This window comes from Centropristis striata, unplaced genomic scaffold (assembly GCF_030273125.1).
Source record: "Centropristis striata isolate RG_2023a ecotype Rhode Island unplaced genomic scaffold, C.striata_1.0 Scaffold_27, whole genome shotgun sequence".
In the NCBI taxonomy this organism is placed as follows: Eukaryota; Metazoa; Chordata; class Actinopteri; order Perciformes; family Serranidae; genus Centropristis; species Centropristis striata.
The window spans coordinates 201,038-212,500 of record NW_026739043.1 but is presented as its reverse complement, the minus strand read 5'-3'; the positions used below and the strand labels follow the sequence as shown (position 1 = coordinate 212,500).

The 11,463-nt window shown below is 38.5% G+C and overlaps 1 protein-coding gene across 1 annotated transcript in view; it reads left to right on the top strand.

The window, feature by feature from the left end:
• LOC131967990 (uncharacterized) overlaps positions 1–11,149 on the top strand; it is an 11,625-nt gene extending 476 nt beyond the window's left edge. The window contains exons 2-15 of the mRNA XM_059328739.1: positions 840–951; positions 1,042–1,204; positions 1,411–1,603; positions 1,869–2,018; positions 2,422–2,496; positions 2,642–2,728; positions 3,424–3,498; positions 3,684–3,770; positions 4,275–4,380; positions 4,978–5,048; positions 5,132–7,199; positions 7,476–7,628; positions 7,721–7,774; positions 10,536–11,149. Coding sequence (XP_059184722.1) covers positions 846–951; positions 1,042–1,204; positions 1,411–1,603; positions 1,869–2,018; positions 2,422–2,496; positions 2,642–2,728; positions 3,424–3,498; positions 3,684–3,770; positions 4,275–4,380; positions 4,978–5,048; positions 5,132–7,199; positions 7,476–7,628; positions 7,721–7,774; positions 10,536–10,789 — 3,642 coding nt within the window. The 5' untranslated portion in view covers positions 840–845 and the 3' untranslated portion in view covers positions 10,790–11,149. The remainder of the gene's footprint in view (positions 1–839; positions 952–1,041; positions 1,205–1,410; positions 1,604–1,868; positions 2,019–2,421; positions 2,497–2,641; positions 2,729–3,423; positions 3,499–3,683; positions 3,771–4,274; positions 4,381–4,977; positions 5,049–5,131; positions 7,200–7,475; positions 7,629–7,720; positions 7,775–10,535) is intronic.
• The last annotated feature ends 314 nt before the right edge of the window (positions 11,150–11,463 follow it).

The window sequence follows — 11,463 nt, the reverse complement described above, 5'->3', positions numbered from 1 at the left end:
GGATGATTTTGCATTTTGTGTTGTAAGAAGCTAATTCGGCTAACGTAGCTAGCACATGTGCACCTGTAGCATCTGTACACAGACATGTGCTCTTTTTATTTAACGTTAGCATTTAGCATTGTAATAGGGTAATTCAGCTAATATAGCTATCATGTGTGCACAGCAGCTGTTAGTTTTGTAGCCTAAGTGATGTTGTGTTATAGAGAAAACAGTGACACAAGCAGTTAAAGGGATTAAAAAGGAATGATAATGTCAATCTGTAAATTTAATTACCTGAGTACTGGGGCAGGTATGAGTTATGAACACAGTCTCATGCTTGTTATATTGGTTAGTTGATTATTTTTTAAGTCTTTTTTTTTTTTGGTTTAAAGAGGGATCTTTGCCTAGTTAGTTGCCTTTTGTTCATTAAATAATGATGGAACAGTTTAAAACCCTCTGATAACACACATTGTAATGATAAAATCTCAAGCCCTTATTCATGTTAATGTCATAATTTAAATGTGAAGTCATAGAGACCACAAAATGCAATTTCAAGGGGCCATCACACAATGCACAACCAAATAAAGACTGTAAGGCAGGTATGTCCAAAATATTCCACAAAGCGCCATGTGGCTGCAGGTTTTTGTTCCAACCGATCAAAAGCACACAGAGTGACCAATCAAAAAGTCAGGTGTGCTGCTGCTTGGTTGGAACAAAAACTGCAGCCACATGGCCCTTTGTGGAATAGTTTGGATATGTCAGCTGTAAGGGGATAACCGGAGTTGGTTTAGTCAGACGTTCCCATATTGTAGAAAATGTTGTATACTGTCAGACAACATTATGCTTGCCCTCCATGCCAGGAAAACATGCAAAGGCGAAGACGCATTAATCCCACGGACGATGCAAAATTTTATGCGAGTGCTGGAAGGGACAAAGTGGGACTTGACATCAGATACATCAGTGCCTTTAAAGGTAGGTGGAATCCTCTAATTGGTTAATCATGGTTTAAGTTTAAATATTTCACCTTACTTTTTGTCTATTTGTTATGTGTGTTTTAACTAGGTCGTGGTATCTTCACCTCCACTCCATTTGAAAAAGGAGATTTTCTGTTGGAATATAGAGGGGAACTAATAAGTAGGCAAGAATGTGAGAGCAGACAGAGACTTTACCATGACAGCCTGAAGGTGTTCATGTTTGAGTTCCGTTTTAATGGAAAACTGTGGTGGTAAGTGTTATGTCATCGCTTTTTCTAATCAGAATTAAACTACACTTTTTTTTGGTTTCACTGAATGTATACAATGGTCATAAGCCAAAAACTAGTTTCCTGAATATATTCTTGATTGTTGATATATATTGTTGTTCTAAGTCAGGCAAATTTATATTGCCAAATTACAAACGATTTGGACTCATTTGTTTCCGTTGCTTTTGTAGTGTTGACGCAGCAAAAGAGGATGGGTCACTTGGAAGGCTTGTAAATGATGACCATTTAAATCCCAATGCCAAGATGAAGTACTTGACAGTGGAAGGGAAGCCCCATCTGTGTTTGTTTGCAACACGTGACATAAGTCCAGGAGAGGAGATCACCTATAATTATGGTGAATCAGACTGGCCATGGAGATGCAAGGTGGTCAAAATTATACTTTGTGAAACTCACAGTTCTCATAAAGGACATCCTCTTACCATACAATAATTACCATACATAAACATATTCTAGCTTGCTTTGTCCGTAACATAATTTATAGTGCATTAAATACAGTAATTCAAATTCATGGTTGATGTAGTGAAATACATCTACACTGCCACATACACACATGAAAGACAATGATTGTATTAGAACATTTATATTTCCTTGATTTCATCAGTCTGATATCTGTCATTAAAATCTCCAGACACTTAAAGAAACATCTATGGAGGGGCATCAGGATGAGGTGTCCATATCGGAGCCCACTACAGGTACTCAAAAGGCATCAACTAGTCGGAGGCGAAAAAAGGCATCTATGGCTGCATCAACTGGTCAACTGGTTAAAAGCTTTGATCAGGTAAGTTAGATTTTTATGCAGTACAAATACTGCAACACTACCAAATGCAGGTAGCAGAAATGAAATGTGCATGGTGGGTTCCATAATGGCTACTAGTGGATGGGGACTGTTGGTTCAGCTCTTTGATATCACGTTGCCACAATTTCGTCATCCACAGCTGAAGATTTTTAAGAGGTGTGTCTTTGTTAACAATACTGTAGATTAACAATTGATTGAGACATCACATGGACTAGTCTACAGACTGTAGTCATTTGGCCTTCCAAGTTACTAAAACAGTTCAAGTAGATGTTTCTTCCCACAAAACACTAATGAGACACAGTCTTGGTGCCTCTTTTACATGAATTTATACATCTAAAAACCTGTCTTAAAGGTATTTTAATGCCATATTTTCTTCTTTTTGTAGAATCCTGATGAGGAAATACCTCAGGAAAATTCTGAGACTACAATTTTGACACCCCTAACTGAAGATTTTGAAGAGGTATATCTTCATTAGCTTTCTTCACAATATTTTTATGAAATAAAAAAATGTCCCATTTATTCAGACCTAACATATCTTCTTGAGTGGTACATTCTCAGGGCCTGTGTTTTTAATGCCTCTTTTCCATATGCTTTATCTGCTATAGCTAATGGCTGAGAGCAGTCGGATCCAGATAGGTGAAGACCAGATTCAGACAAGTCCAGGTCCTGGTCCACTCAGCGGGCATGGAAAGGTAAATACAATTTAATGCATTTCTTATTGATGATACTTGTGGCAGACTTCAGCAACATGCTTGATCAGTCGGGTGTGTATGTGTGTGTGCAGTCACCTGACTGTGATATGATTTATATGGACAATGGTATGTAAGGGCCATGATATGAAAGTGTAGGTCAGTATAATGTCTGATTCTGTGTGTGTGTGTATAAAGCAGTGATCCGCTCTAATATGACTTAGGAGGTCCATACAGTTAACAAGGTCCTTCCTTCCGTGTCATCATTTTGTTTTTTAAAAATACTTGAACAACCTGCACCTGATCTGTTTGTTGCTTTAATGAGAATGTTAAGTTGGTTATGTCTGATCGAAGGGAACTGGGTTGTGAGTCATAAATGGGAAGTAGAACAAGATCTTACTCAAAACTCATTGATACAAATTTAGGAACTATAAAGGCACGGAGTCACTCGTAAAGCCAAAGTTCTAGCATGGAGGAAGGAATCATATACTAATTTGGAAGATTATTGTTTTTATAGTCATGGACTAGTCTACAGACTGTAGTCATTTGGCCTTCCAAGTTACTAAAACAGTTCAAGTAGATGTTTCTTCCCACAAAACACTAATGAGACACAGTCTTGATGCCTCTTTTACATTATTTTATACATCTAAAAACCTGTCTTAAAGGTATTTTAATGCCATATTTTCTTCTTTTTGTAGAATCCTAATGAGGAAATACCTCAGGAAAATTCTGAGACTACAATTTTGGCATCCTCATCTGAAGATTTTGAAGAGGTATATCTTCATTAAGAATAAATTGTCATTGATATCTTTCATTCTGTCTTAGAATATTATCCAGTGACGATCAAACCAAAGCTTCCCTCTCATTCTTTATTCAGACCTAACATATCTTCTTGAGTGGTACATTCTCAGGGCCTGTGTTTTTAATGCCTCTTTTCTATATGTTTTATCTGCTATAGCTAATGGCTGAGAGCAGTCGGATCCAGATAGGTGAAGACCAGATTCAGACAAGTCCAGGTCCTGGTCCACTCAGCGGGCATGGAAAGGTAAATACAATTTAATGCATTTCTTATTGATGATACTTGTGGCAGACTTCAGCAACATGCTTGATCAGTCGGGTGTGTATGTGTGTGTGCAGTCACCTGACTGTGATATGATTTATATGGACAATGGTATGTAAGGGCCATGATATGAAAGTGTAGGTGAGTATAATGTCTGATTCTGTGTGTGTGTGTATAAAGCAGTGATCCGCTCTAATATGACTTAGGAGGTCCATACAGTTAACAAGGTCCTTCCTTCCGTGTCATCATTTTGTTTTTTAAAAATACTTGAACAACCTGCATCTGATCTGTTTGTTGCTTTAATGAGAATGTTAAGTTGGTTATGTCTGATCAAAGTATTACATTGGAAGTAGAACAAGATCTATTCCTATCGGAGCAATACTTCTTTTTTGTGATCTTAACAAATAAGTCAAATTTACATACAACACTGTTGTAATTTTGAGCATTTTCAGCATTGAAATGTGAATGTAAAATATTTTCTGCCAACAGTGTCAAAATCACCGCCTTGTGTGCGCAACAGTATCCTCCTTGGACAAATGCCTTCAGTGTGTGGGACCTGTAGCCTCCTTAAAGTGGCTTGGCTATAAGTGCAAAGGTGAGTCCTTTGTGTGGCTAATGACAGTAGGTGAATTCAGACTCAGTATGCAGTACATTAGGTATATCTGAAACTAATGCAGTGTAGTACAACAGTCCTGCAATTAATTATAGTAATAATATTTTTGCTGATACTCTTTTAGGATGTTTTGATTGAACTTTCTGAACATTTTGGAAGCTGATGTTTGTGGTGCTGCTTAGCTGTATTTTGTCATGTAAGAGATGTTTCTAATTTCTTTGTCTTCTCTCTTTCCATCATTAATGGTAGGCTAAATACTAGAAACACTTATCTGTATCACACAGACAACAACAACAGAGTTAAACTGAAGCTTCAAATGATCAGAAAGTTGAATTAACGCTTCTTCTTTTTGTTTTATTCAGATGTACCTAATCATGTACCTGATATATGTAGTGTATTCTAATGTATAATTAACCACTCATCCTTGGTACGCAGTTCATTTCGCTTCACTGGCACTGACAAAATCTGTGAGGGTGTCATGCTTGTCATGCAGTTTGTGTGTATTCCAAATCATTACTTTTAGAAAGGAAAAATGTAAACAGACAAAGTTTAAATTAATAATTTAAAAATGTGTTACAGTTTGTTCAGGTGTCTGGCATAAAACCTGTTTCAGACGAATTATAAATGAAAACCTCCCCCACCAATCACAGGTAAGTATCGACTGAGGTTGTCTTAAATTTTTTAAGTAAATGTAAAATGTCCATACCTAAAATGTGTTGTCTCACCATTTCAGGAGCAACAGCTTTCAAAATGTTCAGAGGATGAACTGCTGTCAGATGAGGATAGCATACCACATTCCAATGTGGATCCAATATCTGATGATGATCAGGATCATTCTGATGTGGATTACGTACCAGACTCAGAGTTTCAAGATGATGATGAAGATTCAGACACAAGTATACCTTTCATGCCTATTCGGTCTAACGGTGGACAGATTCAGGTAAAACCAGTAATACCTGATGCTGGGACATCTTATGGGTCAGACACAGGCATCCCAGTTGTGCCCAGTACATCAAAAGGTCAAATGCCCCTTAAAGAAACATCAGGCTCTGCAAATTCTATGAAAACCTTGCCAAAGAAGAAGAAGAAAAAGCTAGATGATCAAGCAGAGCCTCACAACCAAGAATCAACACATTTGACTATGAGTACTAAAAATTACTGTTACATTTGTGGTCAACCACAAAGCAAAATTTCTCGCCACTTGAAGACACACACTACACATGCAGAAGTTGTACATGTTTTTTCCCTGCCTTACCACTCAAAGGAGCGTAAAATATTGTTAGAAAAAATGAGGAATAAGGGAAACTTTAGACATAATACTGCTGTTTTACAAGGTGGAACAGGCCCGCTGAAAGTAAAGAGAAAACCAAAGGCTAAAGCAGTGGCAGGAAAGTTTGTTCACTGTATGTACTGTCAAGGGATGTACCTCCGGAAAGAGCTTTGGAGACATGCCCGCAGATGCCCCTGCAAGCCAGAAGATGGAGATTTGGAAAAAGAACCTGGGAGGACCAAAGTACTGGGTTTGGCTGTCGCTCAAGAGTCTGCATCTTGTCACCAGATCTCAGCTGGAGTTTGGAAGCTCCTTAGTGCCATGAAACAGGATGAGGTTGCCTCAGCTGTGAGAAATGACCTCTCTATTATTCAGTTTGCCCAGTCACTCTACAACAGACATGGACAAGACCCTACAAAGTATGAATACATGCGACAGAAGCTTCGTGAAGTGGGGCGTTTGTTGTTATGTCTGCGCACAGACTTCTCAGTACATAACCTGGAGGAGGCTGTTAAACCTGCTAACTTCCAGAGGGTTGTGCAAGCTGTAAAGAAAGTTTCTGGTTTTGATGAAGAAAAACACTCATATGGAACACCAAGCCTTGCATTGAAATTGGGGCACACATTGCACAAAGTTTGTGACATTATCCACTGTAGGGCCCTCATGGCAGAACATGAAGAACTGATCAAGTCCACTGACACATTCAAGAAGTTGTACTCCTCCAAGTGGTCTGAGATGGTGTCTCACAGTGCCTTGAACACACTGAGTGATGCAAAGTACAACAAGCCATCAACTTTACCCTTCACTGAGGATGTTCGCATTCTTCACCAGTACCTTGAGAAATCTGCAGAAAGTGCCTTTTGCAACTTAAAGGAGAAGGCCACGACTCAGAACTATGCACAACTTGCAAAAGTTACACTTGCACAAATCATTGTGTTCAATCGAAGACGAGCTGGGGAGGTTTCAAAAATGCGCCTCAAAAGTTTCCATGAAAGAGACAACACAAAGCTCCATGAAGATGTTGCCATGGGTTTGTCAAAGACTGAACAGAAGCTTTGCAACTATTTCAGCCGAATCGAAATCATGGGGAAAAGGGGCAGAAAGGTTGCAGTTCTGCTAACACCAAGGATGGTGGATGCTCTCTCACTACTGACCAGTCAAAGGACTGAGTGTGGTGTTTGTGCCACAAATATCTTCCTGTTTGCAAGACCTAAATCAATGACCCATTACAGAGGGCAGGACTGTTTGCGTGTTCATGCAAGCCAGTGTGGAGCAAAGCACCCTGAGCATCTCAGGTCGACACAACTAAGGAAACATGTTGCAACACTCTCTCAGGTCCTTAATTTGAAAAACAATGAACTTGATCAGGTCGCAGATTTCCTGGGACACGACATCCGTGTTCACCGCGACTTCTACAGATTACCAGTTCCCACAACACAGCTGGCCAAGATTTCTAAACTGCTTTTATCAATGGAGAAAGGACATCTTTCCAGCATGCAGGGAAAATCCCTGGATGAGATTGAAATAGAAGGTTTGTACAGAAATTAGCACTGATATTAGTGGGGGGGTTCTGAATGCTAAGTTAGTCTTGTCAACACATGATAATGACCAATCAATCAGGTTAGCAATGGCCATTAAGTTGGCATCTCATCATGTTACACCATGGTGCCATTTGTAGAATTGTGGCATTGAATGATACTACTATACATCTTTAAAATATTTCCATGTCCAAGTCCAGTTTTGCTTTGTTTGTTGTTTTAATTAGTTTTGTGCTATTCATAAGACTTTTACTAACACCGTCTCCTAGGTGAAATCGCATTAAGTGACACTGAGGCCAAAGACAGTGACAGTGAATCTGATGGCAGTGGCACAGAATTCACAGAGTGTGACACTAGTGAGGCTGTGGATGCTGCAACCGACTCTACAGCTACGGAGCAGGTCCATGATGCTGCAGATTTAGGTAAGTTACTTCTTCAGTTACTTTTACAGTTGTTTTTGATCAAATGTGTTTTTTTCCATAAGAAAACTTTTGACAAATAATGTGTATTGCAGAAGCAGTGTCATCAGTGACGTCCACAGTGAATGAGACTGCCCCTCTCTCTGAAAGTAAGTTTGATTGTAACACATCTTTACACAACATATAAAAAGACATTTAAGATATAAAATCCAAAAAAAGACAATACAAAAAGACACAAAGTATAAAAAGAATATCACAATGAAAAATAAAAACTATGGACAAAGGACTTAAAAACTATGTTGCATTTACGTATGATGTGTATATACAGTTAGTTTTTTTTTTACAATTGCTAAGATTTCTTGAAACCTCCCACCCTTCTCTCAAAACTGTTAACACAAAACCCGATTTACATACTGCATTCACAAAACGTCTACCATAAGCCTTCTTGCGGAGTCAAACAATGTCACAAACATTACTGAGCATTCATTAAACTCGCATCAGAAAATGGAAAACAGTGTTCAAGACATGCAGCTCCAGAAAAAAATGTTATTGTATATAATAAAGTAGATGCATTTTGTGTTTTCAAAAAAAATATTCACAACTCAGTAACACAGTTTAGATATTGTATATGATTCAGTGCAAAAGGCAAAAGAACAAACACAAAATCTAACTGAAAAGCACATTACATTATGCTGAAAATGTAACTGCAAAATCATAGTCAACAAGTGATTCATTCAGCTTCACTATCATGTCTTTGTGCTGGGTCAGGCCAGAGGACTTCATCTACATTACAAAAACCCTCTGGTGTGCCAGATCCAGTCTTGGTGAGACTCTACACCTGTGTCACCACAGGACAATCCCATGACCTGTAGGAGATTCTCCCTTCTATAGGGTTTTAGTCATATACCTTCCACCACCATGCGGAGAAAAACTCTTCTATTAGGAAGAGTTCTGTCAGGAAAGGGGAGTGTGGTGGAAGGCAAACATTTATGATTTGCTGGTTGATGTTGAACCACTCTGGTGTTACCCTTCAACTCACCCATGCCACCTGTGCACTCGGAACTGGCTTATACTGTATTGGTTGCATCACAGCATTACGGTGTGAAGAGTCTTCAGCACAGATATTATAGCTTATACACAACCACTAAAAACTCACACTTGTTGCTCATTGATGTGATGACCAATATAAGCCAGTTCAGAGTGCATAAGAGGCATGGTGTGTTGAAGGGTGATACCAGAGTGGTTCAACATCAACCAGCAATTCATAAATGTTGGCCTTCCACCATACTCCCTTTTCCTTAATCCAACAGAATGGAGTTTTTCTTTTGGTGGAAGGTATATGACCAAAAACCCTATAGATGGGAAAATCTTCTTATCAAGGCTAGATTAGGCCCACCAGGGTGATCTTCCCTGCTGTCTGTGATGCAGAGGAAGCCCTCTGGCCTGACCCAGCACTAAGACGTGATGCTGAGGCTGAATGAATCACTTGTTGACTTTGATTTTGCAGTCACATATACAGTGTAATGTAATGTGCATGATTTTGTCTTTGTTCTTCGTCCTTTTGCAAGTGCTGAATCCACAGACAGTCAATACTGTAATTCTTGCAGTACTTGCAGTACGCAATATCTACAATTAAATATCTAAACCATGGTATGGAGTTATGAATACTGGAGTTATTGGAAAACACAAAATGCATTTACTGTATTATAACAGTAGCCTTTTTTTCTGGAGCTACATGTCCTGAACACTGTTTTCCATTTTCTGAAGTGTTGAATGCTCAGTAGTGTTGCAATTCTGACTGGTGTGTGTGTGTGTGTGTGTGTGATCTGAAAACATTGTTTGATTTTGAGCACAGATGAAACTGTTTTGAGGCGTTTGATTGATTTTCCAAAAGAAGGATCACAGGTTTTGTGAATGTAGTTTGAAAATTAGATTTTGTGTTTACTGTTTTGAGAAAAGGGTGGAAAGTTTCAAGAAATGTCATAGCATTTGAGAAAAACTGTTACTTCTGCCACCTGTGGCTAATCATCATGCATCACAAGTGCATCACAAAGCAATTTGTGTTTTAGTGAGTGAAAATGTGTCTTGAGTTTTGCAAAAAGGGTAAATGAGATCTGCAAATTGTAAGTTTAACAGGTGAAAATTGTTAATGGTTTAGCCAAAAGAGTGATCAATTCACTAAATGGGTTCAGACCACTGAGCATTTAGTTCGCAGAATAGCAATTCAGAAAATTGTAATACCACATAACCTGTATATCCTTTATTGCATGTCAAGACTGTTTCCTGTCTCTCTGCACCTTCGTTGAAAATTAATGTTAGATTTAATCTGATAATAGGCATCAGCAAACAGCACCACTTCTCTACAAAATGATCCTAAACATGAAATGTCAAATAATTGAAACTATGGTGCAAAACATTTTGGCACTTCAGACGTCTAGATTCTTATTCCTCACTCACTACCATCAGAGAGGTGTCTGATGATTCCCAAATTTACTCTGTTGCAAGACAGCAACCTCAAACAAACAGCCAGAGTTATAAAGCATCATTCAGTCAGTCTGGGATTATACAGACAGAAGAGACTGAGATGGCCTAAATCTACAGCCTAAATCTGGGGTAATTTCTCAAAGGTACAACCTACCTGTGTGCAGCCGTACCAATCTGTGTTTACTGTTCCTTGTATTTACTATTGATGCATTACTTTTAAAGCTATACTTACCTTTCTGACATGTGGCACAGCACTTTGTAAAAATGTGAACATGAACTGAAAATTAAGTATTCAAGAACGCTCATCACAGAAACAAGTAAACAGGAATCTGTTTATTAGTTGAACTTTGCTTTTGATTGATCCAACCAGCCAAGACATTGTTTTGTATGCGTAATATTTTTTCTTTTACTTTGTATATCTTCTAGGACAAGATGCTGGTCAAGACCATGAGTCCAGAAGAGTGCCAAAGAAAGTGTGGTCTAAGCCTGAGGTTGCTGCAGTTATGCGGCATTTCAGAGGTCACATTTGTAAAGGAAAACTGGCCACCAAAAATGAATGTAGTCATTGCAAGCTGGTAGAAGGCCCTGCATTAGCACAAAGAACAGTGCAAAATATAAGGGACTTTGTCAGAAACAGAGGAATAGCTGCAAAGAGACAGTCACAGAAAGAGAAGCTATAAATCCACAGGGTTCACAGTTGTTCAGTATGTTATGGTTATGTTGATACCCTAATATATTCAATAATGCCACCTGTTAAACATGGGTCGTTATAAATAAGAGAATATTTTAGCATAAAGCTTTTTTTTTTGGAGTTGTGGCTCTTGTGTGGCAGGCTGCTAGTTGCCTGTGGGTTTGGTTTTTGTTGACAAAGTGACTGACTATGTGTGAGGTATGTTTTTGTTAAGTGCTCTGACACTTTTTTATTTTCACACAGTGATGTTTATTTCACTATTTGATATGTTGATACGATATACATATATATATGGGCAGTATTCTTACTTAAGAGCAGTTTATTGATAATAAAATGACTGTCCTGTTAATGTTGTGTGCTGTCTGGTTTGTGTATTTATGTTAATGAGGGGTCATTTAAATTGTGACATCATTGCCCTTTAAAGACCTTATAATGTTTGTTATGACCTTGTAAGACACATATTCGTGTTGTCTGCATAAACCACAATACTATCAGGGTGGTGTGTATGGAGTTGTGTAGGGTGTATCTGAACTCTGAAGTGAGCTGAATTTTTTTCAGATTTTTTGAAGTGCTTTAGTTTAACTCCCAAACCTCTAGGACCTCGGGAAAGGGTAGTCCCGCTAAACCACCACCGGACAGGTTTTGAGAAAATGTTCTTCTAAA